Here is an 18,534-nt window from a genome sequence, read left to right as displayed (position 1 = left end):
TTCAGTCTCAAATACACATTAGAGAACTCCTAAAGCCAAAGGATGATGTTTCAAAGCAAAGGCCTAAGGCCAGATTGTACTACATCACCTTACGAACTATATGAGCTGCTGCTTCTTAAGCTATCACAGTTTGCTGAACACATCTTACCCTAGACTACAAAATGGCTAATCAGAGAGTAATATACTGTTTCTGTACTATTCAACATCTACATCAGTGACCCACCAATCTTGGCACGACCAAGGGTCTTGCTGGTGAGTGTCCCCTGTGTCCTCAGGTAACTATACAAATACTCATTGTGCCAAAAACAGACAATGGAGCATTTATGAATTTGAGGCTTGTTGGAAGAACTGTGTAGTAACAAGCACCTAGCAGACAACAGACTGAAGCACAGATTAATGTCTTTTTTCTCTAAAAATACAAAAGAAATAGACAACTTAGAACAATTTACCCTGTCAGATTCCTGACCAGAAACCTGCCTTGCCTTTTACCTACCAATATAAACAAACTGCATTTTCAAAAATCACTCAAACCTGAATACGGAGAATGACTGTAACTAAGGCAAAATGCAAGAGGCAGATCACAGACGTAAGGCATCCACTGCATGAACAGATCCCACCTCCTGCTTAACCAAAAGTTGCAAAAAGTCGTTCATACTGCTATTGAACGTTGAAACTGTGGCAGTCACTATTCAGATGAGGAATTTGATCATGTTGCCAAACAATGGCAACATGAAGGTGCGGTGGCACAGGAGCCCACATGCAGACATACTAATCTTTGCAGTTGTGTCTTGTCTCATTTATTTGGAAAACAGGGATATTTGAACAATACAGGCACACACAGACCATAGAATAGGCGCCAACTGGTCTCCTGTTGGAAGAAATGTGTATCAAGTAACTTAGAAAATGCACCATATTGGGCAATAGCAAGTTCCCTGTTTTGGAAAACCATACAGTTGAGGTGAAGGGATGTGACAAGCAGCAGCACTAGCCCCCATCATCATCTCCCCTTGCCACAGTTCTTGCAGAAACGAGGAGGAGGTAAAAAGTAAGGTTCTTCAATCCTCAGGAACAAAGCTCTGGCAGGACAAAGCAGTGGCCAAGAGCTGGGCAGCTCCAGCACATCCAGCACAGAGCCCATGCTGCATGAAACAGAGGGCTGAGTGAGCACAGAACACCGGATCATGGCTCAGCAGAGATGAAGAACAGATGGCATGCTATTCCTCTTAGTCAAGACAGGCAGAGACTTGTGCTGCGCACTACCTTCTTCAGCCTGCATGCTCAGTGCCTGCAGAAGTTCTCTGAACCTATCCTGCCATACCTAGACAAGGCCACGTAATTAGCTATTTCTTCAGCTTCAACAAATACATTCTTGGCAGCACGAGAAACTATAGAAACTATTTGGTGATAAATTTAGGCATATACTCATTTATCCAACCAACAAACTCAATCAAGATGCTTTATGCTATTTATTTTGCCACAGTGTAGGACTGGCTGTCATTTCAGACATTTCAGTTTTCTTTTTACTCTTCAACACACCAGCGTACTGGCTGAGGGTGTGCAAGAAGCTGGGACAGCTGGCCCCAAGTGACCAAAGGCATGTTCCAGACCATGTGACGTCATGCTCAGCATATAAAGCTGGGGGAAGAAGGAGGAAGAGGGGACATTTGGAGTTATCTTCTGATAAGGTGTTTGTCTTCCTTAGCCACCATTATGCATGAAGAAGCCCTGCCTTCCTGGAGATGGCTAAACACCTGCCTGCTGATGGGAAGCAGTGAATTAATTCCTTATTTTGCTTTGCTTGCACGCACAGCTTTTGCTTTACTTATTAAATTATTTCTGCCCACAAATTTTCTTTTACCCTTCTGATTCTCTGTCTCATCTCACCAGGAGGAGTGAGCGGGTGGCTGCAGGGAGTTGAACTGCCCACTGGGGTTAAACTGTGACAGCAAGAAAGTTTAAAAGACAAAACGTCTAAACATGCACAATCAAACATATCTCTGAGTAGTCTGAATTACTGTAACGGAAAGAGTGAGTGGGGAATAAATGTGTTTAATCCTTACTAAAACAATAACACTAATGAAAGTAGACAACCCATGAGGCAAAAGCAGCTCTCGAATGACATGCTATGACGATTCCAACAGAAATTGCTGGGCAACATTATATCGTCTCTAAGAAAAAGACCCTGTGCATCCCCTTTCATGGGCCTCCAAAAGCCACTCTGATGTGAGCAGCATTGCTACCCAGAGGTGAGCGTGCTGAAGCTGTTCTTTCTCTTGGGCAGGGGAGGTTGTGACAGTGCAAGGAAGACCTCAGCACACGCTGTTTTTCATTCACCGAGATGAGCCGCCCTTCTTCTCAAGTCAACACTCTGACTCGTAAAACATTACCAAAAGCATGGCACCGAAATTAAAGCCACTTTCACATAAAAAAGGAACTATGGTCAGTTGCTTTTACACCTACTGCCTCCACACATCCCTACAAAAAGCCTAGGAAGTACCAGTAGCATCCAAAAATCTAATACGCCAACAAATATTTCATCAATTAACCATTGGATCTCCATTTAATCAATCTCATGGCTCCTGGTATCTCCTGGTAACATGAGAAAACCAACCAATGCATTTATCTTAAGTTAGTAAGTAAAATGCCACAGTTCTGTACCCCATGCTTCACCTTGAGGACCAGAAAGCTGAAGAAAATACTGCACTGTGTAATATTCTCTGATTTGTATGATCCAGTTGATATTCTATTTTGAACATATACTAAAGTCAAATTGTAGTCTAAATCACACCTTAAGCCATACAGCAAATAATGGAAATAACAGTTATAGCATTAACATGCAACTAATCCTGAAATAACTTTTTTTAAAATGACTGCAGTCTCACTAAATCTTTATTAACATATATAAAAGTATCACTTCTACAGAGAAACACAATAAAAACCACAGCACACCAATACACATGCACATGCATACACACACACTATTTATGTACCTCCCCAAGAGCTTCATAGCGCTTTTGGTTCCATCTATGCAAATCTTCACGATAATTGAAAACAAATGGCTCACCAGTTTTTATGTGTCTTAACTGTCCTTCTGTAAAAGAAACAAAATCATTACATTTTAATCTACTTCTTCATTAACAGTAAGACACATTTAATTGCTGAAAAGTTTAAAAGAAGTCTACTTCTAAAAATTGGGCTATTATTAATTCCTTCTCATTTTTGGTCATAGTATTTTTGAAGGAAAACAATTGTAGCATAACAACAAAATGCACTCCCCTTGAATGGCATATATTGCTAGACACAGCTAAATACAAGTGATGACAGTGAAATTACATGCAGATATCAAATGCCAAACTTCTTCATGAGATATTTATTTCTCAATTGCTATGGATTAACACTGAAATGTAAACATTAGCAGTTAATATTTGATCTGCAGTGTCAATTAGGTGATCACAGCGTAGCTACAAAATCCCCTACTCCAAAACCAAGTGCATTTATGAAGAAATCTGAGTACAAAATGGGCTGGAGGCTGCAAGAAAAGGAAACGTTTATTTTCAAGATTAACAACATTCTAAGTTAATCTGAAAAAACCCATGTCCACAGTTAAGGTAAGTATCTTAACTCCTAGGCACAGTGCAATCAAGTCAGAGCTCTTTGATTCAGGGTACCTTGAGATTATAACAGTAGAATAAAGCAGAATATTTGATCAGAGCAAAACCACACGCTATTCTTAGATTCCAGTGTATGTTTCTACAGTTGGCCTTGTTTATAGCAAAAGTTTAGTAGCATACCAAACCACAGATGAAGGCAAGGACTGAGTTCTAAAAACAATAATAATAAAATAGCAATCAATAGGAAGCAAACTGTGGAAAACAGGTATCTTACCAGTTATGTTTCAGCTTATTAGACAAAACACAAGCTATGATCTGAGAGCATCACAAAATTTCAGTAAATCAGAGAAACATTAAAAACAGTACAAATATCTCCTTTGAAAGCCAAAATGTCTGCATGATGAAAATAAGGCGTCTCAGCAAAATTTCTCCTCTTGAATAGTAAGAAATTGCTAACTTAGTTCACACCTTTTCAGGACATTTACATTTTGATTCTCGATGTTTCAAATGAAATATTTGAGATCTGATATCTCTAATAGTTATGCTTATCTGCTTATTTGACTTTTTTTTCCAGATCTGTCTTACTTCCTGTACCAGACACCAGGGAAATACTTCTCCCCAACTTCATATCCCTGTCTCAGATCCGAATATCCTTCTTCTCATATTTTCATCACAATTCTAGCTTCAGCTGTTCCTTCTCAGCTAGTTACTCTCCAAGTACGCCATAACATAGTACACAAAGTCGCTCTCTCCACAACTAAAGTGGAGCAAATATCTGGTATAATTTTTCTTTGGCTTTCTGGAAGCCTTGTCTTCTTCAGATTCTTTAAATCTGATACAAATCTTCCTTACCTTTCCATCATAAAAAGAAGCATGATTATGATGTAAGAGTAGATGACCAAACATTTGAATTAAATGCACAAAAGCAAAATGGAGACCTTTTGCTTTGCTGACCAGTAGCATATGTAATAAGTTTTGCTGCATTCTATGGAAATCACTCAGGCTGTGAGGTTAGTGATGGAATATTCAATAACATCACTCTAAAACATTATTCCCCAAAATTCAAATTTCAGCCCTTTTTGTCAACCACATATGAACCATTAACTCTGAAGTCAGTAAGGAAGACAGTAGACACTGTGTAGATCTAAAAATAAGGAGCTGAAAAGTGACAGAGCTGAACCCCTCCCATCAAAGAAAGAGCATCACTTTCATGACACTTTTAGTCTCTAAGTACCTTCCTGTGAAAGCCATCAGGGTATTAAAAAGCTAAGTGTTGCATAAATGACTATCATTTAAAGGAAAGCTCTTTTTTTTTTTTCTTTAAAAGTGGAAGATGTAAGAGAGGCAGATTTAGAAACTAAAGTTCCTCTGTTCATAGAACAGGCACTGCAAAGAAGTAGAATTGTAAACATCCCCATTTGTCCTACAGGTTTCAAACAATCTTGAAAGAGCCATTTCCTGGAGTCTGGTATTACTCTAGCTCAGAGGCTTATTTCTCAGCTGGATTTTAAGATGTATGCTCTAGAAATATAAATATTACTAACTCATTTAACACAGATTCAGCTGGCTGGAAGTACTTGTAGTAATCACACACCTTGCTGTAATGCAAAACCATGACCCACACCAGAAGAGTAAGAGACAGTCTATTGCATTGCTCATCCTTCCATCAATATAGACTGGTGTTTTCTCTTTGGTATTAATGAAATAGCTGGGATAAATTATTAGCTAAACAATAACTTATTTTGTATCCATAAAAAGGAATCAGTAAATAAAATGTTCCTTAAATGAGTGACCACTCTTTAATTTTGCTTTTTAATGCTAATGCTACAGAAATTACTTTCAGAAATTTTGTATCAATACTTCTGTAAGAGAAAACTGGAAGTCATAAAGTATACACAGTACAAACCAACAGTATTGTATAAAATGAGGGGTTTTCTGGACAATTTTATGAAATTAAAAAAAAAAAAGTAATTACTTAGCCAGATTTACAAGTCTGTTAACACTAAGGCTTAAAATTTTACTCCTAACAGAAAAGTGTGAAATTCTAATAGGGACTTATAAGGTATAATTAAAGTTCTGATAACCTCTCAACATTATTCTAAGTATAGCCTTTACAACGCATGTATGACTTACTTTCATTAAAAACATACTCAAATCCTTCCAGAGTATCAGGAAATTCAAGTGGTGGCTCATCTTTTTTCATTAGTTCATCCAAGTCTATTCTAGACAATAAATCTAAAAAAGGAAAATAAAAATTACACAATGCATACTATGCCTTTTTATTTCACTATTATCATTAGCAAAATGTGTTTGTTCAGATTTGTAGATCTCAAGGGCAGAAGGACATCCTCCACATTACTAAACGTAGGACTTAATTATGGGAAAGCTCGTTCCAGATTCAAAACCTGGGCCTCATTATCAGCATACCTTCTTTTTATTTATATTTCTTTATTTACCTATTTATCTCTAATGTTGATCAAAAAATATCCACAGAATGACAGAAGCATTTTGGTTGGATGAGACCTTTAAGATCAAGTCCAACCATCAACCTCACACTGCCAAGGCCACCACTAACCCATGTCCCCTAGCACCACATCTACACGGCTTTTAAACACCTCCAGGGACGGTGACTCCACCACTGCCCTGGGCAGCCTGTTCCAGGGATGGACAACTCTTTTGGTGAAAAATTTTTCCCTAATCTTCAATCTAAACCTCCCCTGGTGCAACTTGAGGCCATTTCCTCTTGTCCTGTTACTTGGGAGAAGAGACGGACCCCCATCTGGCTACACCCTCCTTTCAGGGAGTTGCAGAGAGCGATCAGGTCTCCCCTCAGCCTCCTCTTCTCCAGGCTCAACACCCCCAGTTCCCTCAGCCGCTCCTCATCAGACTGGTGCTCCAGACCCTTCCCCACTCCGTTGCCCTTCTCTGGACATGCTCCAACACCTCAATGTCCTTCTTGTAGCGAAGGGCCCAAAACTGAACACAGAAACTCAAGGTGCGGCCTCACCAGGGCCCAGTACAAGGGGACAATCACTGCCCTGGTCCTGCTGGCCACACTATGTCTGATACAAGCCAGGATGCTGTTGGCCTTCTTGGCCACCTGGGCACACTGCTGGCTCATACTCAGCTGGCTGTCGACCAACACCCCCAGGTCCTTATCTGCCAGGCAGCTTTCCAGCCACTCTGCCCCAAGCCTGTAGTGATGCCTGGGGTTGGTGTGACCCAAGCGCAGGACCCGGCACTGAGCCTTGTTGAACCTCACACAGTTGCCTCGGGGCATTGGCCCAGCCTGTCCAGATCCCCCTGTACAGCCCTCCTTGCCCTCGAGCAGACCAACACTCCCGCCCAACTTGGTGTCATCTGGCAACTTACTGAGGGTGCACTTGATCCCCTTGTCCAGATCACTGATAAAGATACTAAACAGAACTGGCCCCAATACTAAGCCCTAGGGAACACAACTTCTGACCGGCCACCAGCTGGACTTAACTCCATTCACCACAACTCTTTGAGCCCGGCCATCCAGCCAGTTCTTTACCCAGCAAAGCATATGCCCGTCCAAGCCATAAGCAGCCAGTTTCTCCAGGAGAATGCTGTGGGAAACGGTGTCAAAGGCTTTACTAAAGTCTAGGTAGACAACATCCACAGCCTTTCCCTCATCCACTCAGCAGGTCACCTTGTCATAGAAGGAGATCAGGTTAGTCCAGGGACAGAGAAGCCACCAAAACCATAGTGATTTGTTTCAATTCATTACTCTCAATGTTAGAAATATGTCTCTGGTATGCATCATGGTTTTAAAATTAATTTATCTAGCTTCTTTATCAAGTCATTGACACATTCTTGTTTTCCTTCTTGAAGAGCTCACACTATCAACTGCACATCATCTCACAGGCATTTACCAGCTGTAATCACAACAGTCCTTAACCTTCCCTTACATACCCAAGTAGACTCAGTTAGCGGAATCCTTCTCTCAACTACTACCCTTTAATAACTATGAAGGTAGAGAAAACTGCCATCCATGTTACAGTGAGCCATGATATACACATCCTTTTCAGACTGCCTGTTTTCTAAGATGGTATATCCTAGTACAATCTGCATTCAATAATGCAAGTACACTGAAATAAGCAGACTCTGCATTTTTTACCCTAGATTTAAGGATTTACATTTAATCAGAGGCAAGCATATAGGGACATCTTTTGCTTACATCTAACTACTAAACAATTACTGCACTGGCAGACAATACTGCACAGTCATGTCTGCTCTCATTGCTCATCACCCACACAATCCAATTCTACCCTTTTAACACACTTTCTCATTACTAATAAAAGATCATCAAGAAATGATTCAGCAGAATTCCACTGAAATATATTTTCTAACTTCTTCATGAATGAATTTGAAGACCACACAAACATTCAGGTCAGGAGTGCTACACTGACTTTTCACTATTACTGTTTCATGAATCAAGATACCATGTATTACCAAGGAAATTAATTAAGTATGCTAAGTATATTGGTTTATTACCATTACCATCCAAAGTTGCAGCTCAAAGGAAAGAAAACAGTTTGAAAAGACTCATCTTCTTTAAACTTGCTTTGTCTGACATTAACTACACTTCCATCATTTAATTACTTAAATTCAGTATTTGAATAGGCTTTGTACTACTATTTTTGCTTAGTCTTGTTGGCAGTGACAAGCCTATAGGTTACCCATGTTACCTAAGCTTAGTACTGGTACAGTACTTGTGCTTAAAATGTACTGAAAATGAGCTTCAACATTCTTGACAGTTTCTTGGCCTGCTGTTTTATAACTCCTCAGGTTCACATTACATTCACTCCATCGTCCATATGACATTCAATTCGCATAAGCAATCATATGCTTGTTCTTGTGCTTTGTTCTTTGTCCTTTGAAAGTTCTGGGGGAACTGCTTTGGTCCTCAACCAAACTTTGTCAAAGTTTTTCACAACAGGATGTAAAAAGCATGCCGTTTCTTCCTCCAGACTATCACAATGTCAAGGTAGCAAAACAGTCTTTAGCACATCTTTCTCTCCTTGGTGAAGAAACACCACTCACACCACACCTCTAGAATTTAATTTCACTGGTTTTCATGGCTTCTTACTGTGACCTACTTAGAAATGTGTTTACACAGATGTGTCAGTTACTATATAATAAAATATCCATTTCCTGAGTAGCAAGGGCAATATTATATGAACTACATTAAGCTTATCTGCAGATTATACAGCTTGAAATGATTTACAGCTTCCATCAGAGTCACTCAGGAAGACTGCAATTGGTCTGTGCTCCAACCACTGACATGGCCACTTTCTTCCTGTGAATCTTTCAAGTTAAAAATAGCTAAAGTGTTCTTACAACTCTGAGATTCTTTCAAGATCTGATCCACCATTCTCACCAAGGTCTTGGACTCTGCAGCTCAATTTCAGAATAGTTCAAAGAGCCCAAAACTCAGTGATTTGCAGGAGACCTTCCATAGCTCAATGGTAGTTCACTAGACAACATGAAGAAAACAACATCCTGACACAAAGGTTTCATTATGTGGAATATTTCTTGGACACTAAACCTTAATGAATGCTGAATTAGTGTCAAGTATAAAATGGGAGTCTTACTTTTCCAAACATGAAGTATAATTTCTTCAAAATATACTCATTTAACAGAATTAGTACAAGGTTTGAAAGAAGTACCACGTAGGTTTTCACTAAATGTTTCACAAATACACAGTTTTAACTGAACAAACACCATATACCATCACACCATATACCATCACTGTGGAACATATATTTCTAATAATATTTTGGTAGAAATCCAATTTTTGCACTGGAGTTGCAAGGTATATTCTTCTTTCTCTTTTGAAAGACAATTTACAGAGTAAATGTGTGACGCAAACACTTTAAATCCAATGTTTAGTTAGCTTACTTATAAGTCTAACCAACTCCATGTACTTCCAAAATTGAAAACCACTATCTAAAAGATGTCATTTATTTATTTTTTTCCTCAAGAAAATCACTCCACTAAGTCACATAGGTCCATTTCTTTAAACATACAATACAAAGAAAACTTTATAAAATCAACATGGAAATCCATGTCCTGAAAAATGTTTTCTCTGCTAACATTCCAGTCAAAGAGATTTGAAAAGCTGCAATATGGTTGCATAATTATAAAACATAAGTGGCATAAAAACTAAATGATAACTCCCAGCAACTAAGAACACAAAAGCACCAGTCAACTTTCTCAAAGGATAATTATGAAAATAATAATAATTTAAAAATCTTATTCCACAGATCATTATTTTTTTATACCATCTTATGAAAATACTGATAATGGACACACCATTAGACAAAAAACATTAGCACAGATGGACTAATAGTCTTTTCTAGTATTGCAGTTCCCAGATTCTAACCCACAGTTATATCAAACTATTTTCTTCTCCTTATTAATTGTTTCAGAAATGTCAATATATGCAAAAAGAAGGCAAATAGACTTATACCCTTTAACGCAGTAGTCTTCTCCTTTTCATCTGGGCCTCCTTGCTGGATCTGAGCCATTATTACCCAAACTGTCAACAGACTTAGAGTACCGAGGTAAGTGTACATTAATCGTTGAAGAACAATCTGAAAAATCAACAAGAGTTGGAAATTAACAAATTTACTGACTTCTACTTTAACAGACCTCACTTCCTACTGCTTATATTACAAAAAACCCAAAAGGCTGTTCCAAACCCAAAACTTCCCTGAGTATTATAAACTGCTATGATCATAAAATCATAGAAAGGTTTGGGTTGGAAGGGATCTTAAAGATCATTTAGTTCCAACCCCCCTGCCATGGGCAGGGACACCCTCCAAAGCCCCATCCAACCTGGCCTGATATCTAAGGTAAAATCAAAATTAACCTTTCCTCTCCTTCAAAGCTTATACTGGACACTCTGAAGTCTCATCACACTATCCTGGATTAAGACATTTTACAATGAAGTTTGGTCAAAGATTCAAGTTCACAAGAATGAACACGTAACTTCTCCCTAATCTTAAAAGGACATCTATCTAATTGATATTTCTTTTTTGTGATTCTAATGTAACATCAGTAAATGATAAGCCTTTTTGAGAAGCATGACACTTGTAAATCCAAAGTAGAAGACAGAAGAAAACTCAAAACATAATCAACAAACATAACTTCCACAATCTTTAAAGATTTTTTTAATCAATTAACTCCACTTTATTGTTCTTACTGTACTATACAGTTTTGTTTTAGTAAAACTACACAGAGTACACAGTTTTAAACTGCTGCGATTCCTACAGTACATTATCAGCATTTAAATTATGTATAGAGCAAATGTCCAGTTATAGAACAAACCTCAATATATTCAAGGTGAGAATTTACATGCAAAATATATTTCTAAATTTCTTATACTGCACAGAAGACAACCCAGACATTCAAATCTGCAATCTCTTTCATCTTGAATCTGACACCAAGGGAACAAACTACCACATCACAATCACCGCTTCTTCCTTCTCAATAAAGACTTCTGCGCATTGAATTCTTTTTCCCTTCATCTTTTTTGGTTCTTTATCTGTCAGTCATTACCAATTTGTTTTATTCTTCTCCCCAATATACTTTATCATGAATGAGGTTGCATGAACTGTATCTCTGCAGCAATTTGTAACTTTCAAAGAGTGATGGGATTCACCAACTCTACTGCTGGCTCCCTAATACTTTCACCTCTAAGAAAGAACCCCAGAATGGCTCCTTTTAAGTAACAGTAGCTCACTGCAAAGGCAGCTCCAAGACTTTTTATAACCCAAGGGAAGAAACATAAAATTTATCTGAACAGATTTACCTTGCTAAAGTAACCCCTATCCCCTAATCAGATAAATCAATGCAGTGACCAAGAATCCCTGGCATTCTTGCCTCTACAATGGATACCCCCCCTTCTTCCTTTAACAGATGAAGACCCTGCCACTGAGGAAAGAGTAGATAACAGGTTCACTTGCCAAGCTAGAAGCACCAAAATAAATAAATAAACAATTACACCTGAATTTAGCTTTGAGAGAGAGAATTTCCAGTTCTTTTTGACAAAGTAAAAAACTGTTACAGCAGCCACTGGAGGGAGGACTTGATACTAGAATGAGGATGAAACAAGCACACAATACTTTATGCATTGTTTGTGTAAACACAGAATTTTGTTGAATCCCTCACTGATATTTGTTTAAATGGCAAATATAAGAAATTAGATGAGAGGGTTGGGTTTCCTTTCTTTGACAGACAGATGTGAAGTCAACTATAGCCTGGTGGTGCAGAAATGAAGAGTGGGAAAATTATAAAACTCTCTGGTTGCTTATAGGTAAATGCAGGAACTGCAGTTTATTCCAGGCATCAGTTTCAAGTCCCAGTGATCCTCAACTGCACACACTGACCACTCCATATCATTCAGAAGTAGTATCATCAAGTTTCTTGTAATAAATACAGATTATTTTAAATGTGTTATTCTGTACAATTACTTAGACGATTCTTCTAAAAACATCTTTTTCCTGATTGTTTCTGCATTAACTACAGCAAGCATACTTCCTAAAAAACAAGTTACAATTTCACCTGAAGAAACACTTACAATAAATAAGTTTATTGCCAAGAGAATGTATATTTATTTGTATGTATCTTGCCTTCCCATGCAAACTTAGATACTCTCTCACAAAATATCGCATGCATATTCTATGCCTCTTCAAATCAATACCCAGCAATACTTAAAATAATTTGACAGCAGAAATATTCTGGTTTCATGTTTTCACAGAAGACAACAGGGCTGCATTTTTATCATACCCCTATTAATGCAACTACAGAACTGGTGGATCCACAAAGAAATGGTCATTAAATTTAAAAACAAATGAGCAAACAAAAACCCCCAAACCAATCAAACCCAACAGACATTTGCACACTTGAGGGAATACAGAAACATATTTCATGTCCTTGTCTGTAAAGTGGTACTGGAAGTTCAGACCACTGAGCTTGTGATTGTAAAACAGTGCTACTCTCCAAATCAAACTAGACACTGTATCATATATTCCATCTGAAACACACACACACATACAGAGATTTCTACAGGCTTCAATTATTCTTCATTGTGTAAATGCAGCTAGAAAGGTGGCAAAAAAATTAGTATATGATTTTGCTCTACATTAGCAATACTTCAAATTAAATCAATGCCAGAAATGTTCCAAATAAAGGCTATAAATAATTGCTGTGCTAACCTACTCTAAGTGCAACACAAGAAGAAAACCCACAAGTATTTTCAAACACCACAAGTCCATCAAGCTTCTCTGGACGTAATCTGAGCAGCAGTCAACAGAATGCTTCTTTGCACTGCACTGCTTTATGAGAATACAGTTGAACTAGTCTTGTTCTCTCTAAACTGACATCCCAAGCAAACTATGGACAAGTATGGGTTAGATTTGTGCAACGTGGCTGAGGACTGAGTAAGACTCAGTTTTTCTTCACAGAGATAGCTGGGTGACAGTTTGGCTCTAGTCCCTTCTCTGTATTGGCTCAACAAAGCAAAACACATATACTTTAATCTTAGTATTTTCTAATTAGATTTTATCTATTCCTTCTTTCAGGGCACTACAGATGACATCAGTAACAAATGTGACAGTTAAGGTTGTACTTCACCTCCCTTCACTTATAAGATCCTATTTTCAACTGCTTATAGGTTTGCCAGACTTCAGCTCTAAAAGCCAATTATTTCTAGTCTGCTTTAGACTGAATGGTTTTGAAAAAGTTCACCTAAAATGTCTACCTCTTGTATAAGAAGATGGTTCAGAGTCAGTATCTTCTGCTCAGTTCTGCCAATATTAATAAGCAGCTACAACATCTCCGTGTTGTAGAGATCAGAAATTTAGCCAGAGGATCAACTTAGCAGTGGGTGCCTCTTGCTACTACCCTTAGAGCCTGCCCAGATCTGCTCAAGTAAAAATTGCTTTTTGCACACATTTCATATAGACTTATTAAGACTTATTAGAATTTCCAGAAAATTTACTTATTTGCCTAGAGCATACTCCATACAGCTGCGAAAAGCCAGAGGGAAGATGCACAGGAGGGGAGTGACAAATGCTAGAAGAGCAGGATCTTTAACCACCAGAACACAAAGAAACTGGCAAGGACCCTGAAGTCCCTGAATCTCAGTATATCTCCACATTCTACCAAATGGTGGTGGAATTTGTTGATAAAGTACATGACTGCAGCCGACATTAAAGGTTGATTTATTTGCACAGCAGCTACCTTCCAGTATTATTTACCCTGTAAGCTCAAAAAGCAGAGGACTACGAGCTATATGCATTAGCATCCCATGTCAGCAACTCAGTTGTTTACACAAGGCAGAGTAAACACGATTCCACACACTGAAATTTTAATTATTTCAGTTTAACTTTCTTGAAATGCTGGAAATGACCTTCATAAAGACATGCAAGTAAACACGATCAAATAATCATCTCAAAAGAATACAAAAAGAGGTAGCACAACCTCAATGCAGCCTCTGGGAGGTTTACAACATGATGTTGGTTGTTATCAACCAAATGTGAAGTTCAAAATTATTATAAAGAATTCTTTTGTAGTAGCAACAGCTTTGAATGCACGTACTGGTTTTTGCTGGGATAGTTAATTTTCTCCACAGTATCCAGTGAAGTGTTTGGAGCTGTGTTTTGGATCTGTGCTGAGAACAGTGCTGATAACACGGGGATGTTTCCGTTCCTGCTGAGCAGTGCTCGCACAGAGCCAAGGGCTGTTCTGCTCCTCACCCCAGCCCACCAGCGAGTGGGCTGGGGGTGCACAAGGAGTTGGAGGGGACGCAGCCGGGACAGCTGACCCCCGTGACGAAAGGGATTTCAGACCGTATGGCATCATGCTCAGCATATAAAGCTGGGGAAAAAGGAGGAAGGGGGGACATTTGCAGCAATGGTGTTTGTCTTCCCAAGTCACCGTTACACGTGATGGAGCCCTGCTTTCCTGGAGATGGCCAAACACCTGCAATTCCTTAATTCGCTTTGGTTGCCTGAGTGGCTTTTGCCTTCTCTATTAAACTGTCTTTATCTCTACCCATATGTTTTCTCACTTTTACTCTTCTGATTCTCTCCCCCATCCCACTGCAGCAGGGAGTGAGCGAGTGGCTGCATGGGGCTGAGCTGCTGGCTGGGGTTAAACCACAACAACATGGAATACAGTACTCTCTTAAATATGCAGAATATCAATAATTAAGTGCACTGAGAACCCTACTTCTGTTGAGGCAATGGATAGTTATCTAACAAATGAGGCAAGCAGCTCTGGGGACCAAAAAAGTGATCCCGCAGTGAAAGCAGGAGAATGCTGTCTGGAGAACTCTGCTCACAGGAGAAATTTGTAGGTGTTCTTATTTTACTCAGATGATCTGATAACCTCTTTTTGCATATTTCCCATTTTCTGGGCATTCAGCTGAATCATTTCCTTCATGCTCAGAATACGGACCGTTGGATTCCTGTTTCAAGAAGGACATTGAAGAACCTTCCCTAGCTTTCCCAATCTCAGTACCCAAGATGAGTGTACACTGAAGAGTAGGACATTAACTTCAAGATGCCTTTCAACACCACCTTCATCTAAAAGGCCAGTAAGAATCCTCCACAAAAAACAGATGCTAAGGAAAGTTCAAGGAATTAACATTTATGAAGAACTAACGCCCTGCCACTGAAGCCTCACAAAACGCCCATGTAACAAGTAATAATGCCACATTCAGTGCAAGATTCATATTGTGGTGTTCGATTAGTGCATGGGGCTACATCTCAACTGATGACGACAAAACGAAATGTTGAAGCAATATAATTATTTGGCAAGCAGTTGTGTGAAATGCTCTTTAATTGCAGAATCAGATTTTCCTGTCAGTGTACATCACAAAGATAAGTCACAGGGATTTGGCAGAGTATTCCTTCAAAATATACTTGAAATTGCCCTGTGATAGTTTATAAAAACCCCTCTATTTTGGATGAGATTTTAAGATGATCATTGGTTTTAATGGGATTCTGGCTTGAAAGATGGGGTGAGGAAGACTGACTCTCAATAGCCTCATCTCTGTACATACTAAGCAGTTACAGGACAAAGTCAGAATTTTTAATCTTTTTTTTTTAATGCCATCTTCTCTCAAGCAATCCCATGGGTCAGCTGGGAGAGAAAAAGGCCTCTGAACACAGAAAAACTCGAAGACTATTAAAAGAGCCTTCTCTTCGGAGAGACACCAAAGTAATTTGCAGGACAGCCACAGAAGAAGAGAGAAAGAGAGAGACTGGAAAACTCTAGGGAAATGATTTCTGCTTAGGCTACCATCAAAAGCTGCTAAAAAACCCTAGATGTATGCATATGTGTCTAGTACTTGAAAATCACTTTTTTTCCTCTCCCCTTCTGCTCTTAAGTAATAGTGTGGCTTTCAGAAGGGCTGTCAGCCATTAACTGAACACTCCTGAAAAGACAACAAACAAATCGGCTGGAAGTGCGGTGAATCCAGGTCTGTAGCCCAGATCCTCGTATACAACGAGGTGTTTCCAATTCGACTCCAGACTCCGTGCTGAGGAGGTGCACAAAGAGAGACTAGGGAAGGTAAGAGGTGCCCCCAGCTTTCTGTGACACATCCGTTTCCTCCAACGCCTTCCAGAATGCACACATGCAAAGAATAAATATCACCACCCCGCTTGACTACTCTGCATCTAACATAGATACTCTGATGACACAGAAATATCCAAAACAGAGGGATGCTATGTGGAATCAAATCATGCACAACTGAAATGAGCATGCAGGACTACTGAAGACATCAATACATCACCAAGTTACCTTATTTCAGAATCAGACTAAAATACCCCAAATTCCCATAGTGTACGTACCTCCTCTTTGCAGCAGTGTCCACCTCAAGAAATTTGTCTCACAGCTCTGCCCACAGCTCTTCCCGCTGTAGGACACCTGTTTCCTTGATTTTATCATTTCTGCCAGCTTTACTAATACAGTATCTGAATTGTCTTTGCTCTGCCCTCTAACTGAGAGGCAGCACATGCTATTTGGCCAGCTGAACCAAGAAGCACTGCTTCATTTCAACTGTCTGGCAGGCAAAGCAAATAGCCCAGTGAAACACATGCAGTCCACAGATTGGCTTCCGCTGGATTGTCATAAAGCAGCACCACGTTATTTTATTTATATATATATACAAAAAATGTGATAATGTAAACACATTATTCTTTTAGCTGATTATTTAAGATTAACTTGATCTTAAAATTCTAACTGCATCACACTTCTATTTTTAATTTTTTCACATCAGCAAATCTTTTACTTTCTATTACAGAACAATAAAAAGATCAAAGTTTAAAAAAGCAAGGCAAGTAAATTTAACCTTTCTTACTGGTTCAGGTTTAAAAAATTAAAAATCCAATATTTACATTAAAAATATTCCATTACTTGCCTAAGTCAGTAATCAGACTTCTTTAGACAGCTTTGCTACTGCCCAATCTAAACCCTTGCTATATCTGCCCAGAGCCTGCTGTGAAACAGCTCTAACCATGGCATCATAGAGCAGTCTAGGTTGGTAAAGACCTCTGGAAATGATCTGGTCTCCAACCTTCTGTTAGACATTACTGCATTAGGGCTTACAGAGCCTTGCAGAAAGTAAGCCAAGGTGCTGTCAAGATGAGTCTTTAACTTTTGGTCAGCCCTGAAGTGGTCAGGCAGTTGGACTCGATCATCATCATTGGTCCCTTCCAACTGAAATGGTCTAGTCTAGTCTAGTCTATTCCCAGTTAGGGAGATTGCACCATGCCTTTGAGGAACTTATCCCAATGTTTAGTATTTCTAACAGATTTTTGCATACCAAGATGAAATTTCTCCTCTCACTATGCAGCCCTGTGAACAGAAAACTTCTCCTCTATAACTACCTTCTAGGTATTGGATGACTTATGAAATCTCTCCAAACATTCTCCCCTCCTCAAACTCACTTGAACCTTTTTCCAAATGTTGAGTTCTCTAACATGTTAATCCTCCTTCTATCATACTAATCATCCTGGTGGCCAGCTGCTGGACCTTCTCCAATTTTTCAGTATCTCTTTGAATCAGAGGACAAACCAGACACAGCACATTGGGTACTCTCTTAGCAATACAGCGGAGGGCTCAGCTTGCCTTCACTGCCACAAAGGCACAGCGCTGGCGTTGTTTGACTTGCCATCCAACAACACCTCCAGCTCCTTTTTAGCAGAGCCTCATCCCAGCCAGCCATACCCCAGCCTGCACTGCTGTCTGGGAATTACACCTTTGTCAGTGCGCAATCTTACGGGTAGCTTTGTTAAACTGGTAAACAGGCAATTCCTGTTGGCCTAGACTTCCACCCTGCATGATGGATGATGGATTACTGCTGTGCACAAATGCAGACGATAATGGTGACAATGAATCTGGCAGTTTCATTTGCACCTGTGATTTGAACTTGAGAAGAAAAAACTGGGGAACAACTGTTCTCTTTTTTATTCTGGATCCTTTCGCCACACATATTGATAGCTTTTATTTGCCATGCTGTTAAACAAAGTTACCCAAACATAGTCCTTGGCAAAACTAAATTCTACCTGTTACATGAACTCCTTCAATGAGGTTGAACAGATGTTTCTGTTGTGTAAAGGGCGTGAGTCTGATGTGTGGCTGAGGGAGGCCCTCCTGTTGAGTCACGAGGTTCAGAAAGGACCCCCTTGCTTTCTAAACTCCTTCTCAGAGAGCAGCCTAGGTGCGGCTAGGTCCAGTCTTAGTCCCAGACTTGGTCAACGGTTCATGTCTAAGGGATCATATCTACAGCCACATACCAGAGTCAACGGCTGCCTGTCGGAGCCCTCTCAAGGACTTTCCTTGAGACAGTTTTGCAAAGCTGAAGCAGAGGGAAAGTTTATTA

At 39.4% G+C, this 18,534-nt stretch overlaps 1 protein-coding gene across 4 annotated transcripts in view; it reads right to left on the bottom strand.

Moving 5' to 3' along the window:
- ARB2A (ARB2 cotranscriptional regulator A) overlaps positions 1 to 18,534 on the bottom strand; it is a 264,926-nt gene that overhangs the window by 231,498 nt on the left and 14,894 nt on the right. For 3 of the 4 annotated variants that reach the window (XM_075739805.1, XM_075739807.1, XM_075739806.1), the window contains exons 2-4: positions 10,108 to 10,231; positions 5,745 to 5,846; positions 2,991 to 3,091 (exon numbers count right to left, since the gene is read on the bottom strand). In XM_075739805.1, the coding sequence (XP_075595920.1) occupies positions 2,991 to 3,091; positions 5,745 to 5,846; positions 10,108 to 10,213 (309 nt within the window). In that variant the 5' untranslated portion in view covers positions 10,214 to 10,231. Of the gene's footprint in view, positions 1 to 2,990; positions 3,092 to 5,744; positions 5,847 to 10,107; positions 10,232 to 18,534 lie in introns of those variants that run through there. The other variant, XM_075739809.1, reaches the window with a different exon arrangement.

Source organism: Balearica regulorum, chromosome Z (genome assembly GCF_011004875.1).
Source record: "Balearica regulorum gibbericeps isolate bBalReg1 chromosome Z, bBalReg1.pri, whole genome shotgun sequence".
In the NCBI taxonomy this organism is placed as follows: domain Eukaryota; kingdom Metazoa; phylum Chordata; class Aves; order Gruiformes; family Gruidae; genus Balearica; species Balearica regulorum.
The sequence above is the reverse complement of the archived record's forward strand: the minus strand, read 5'-3'. Positions and strand labels throughout refer to the sequence as shown.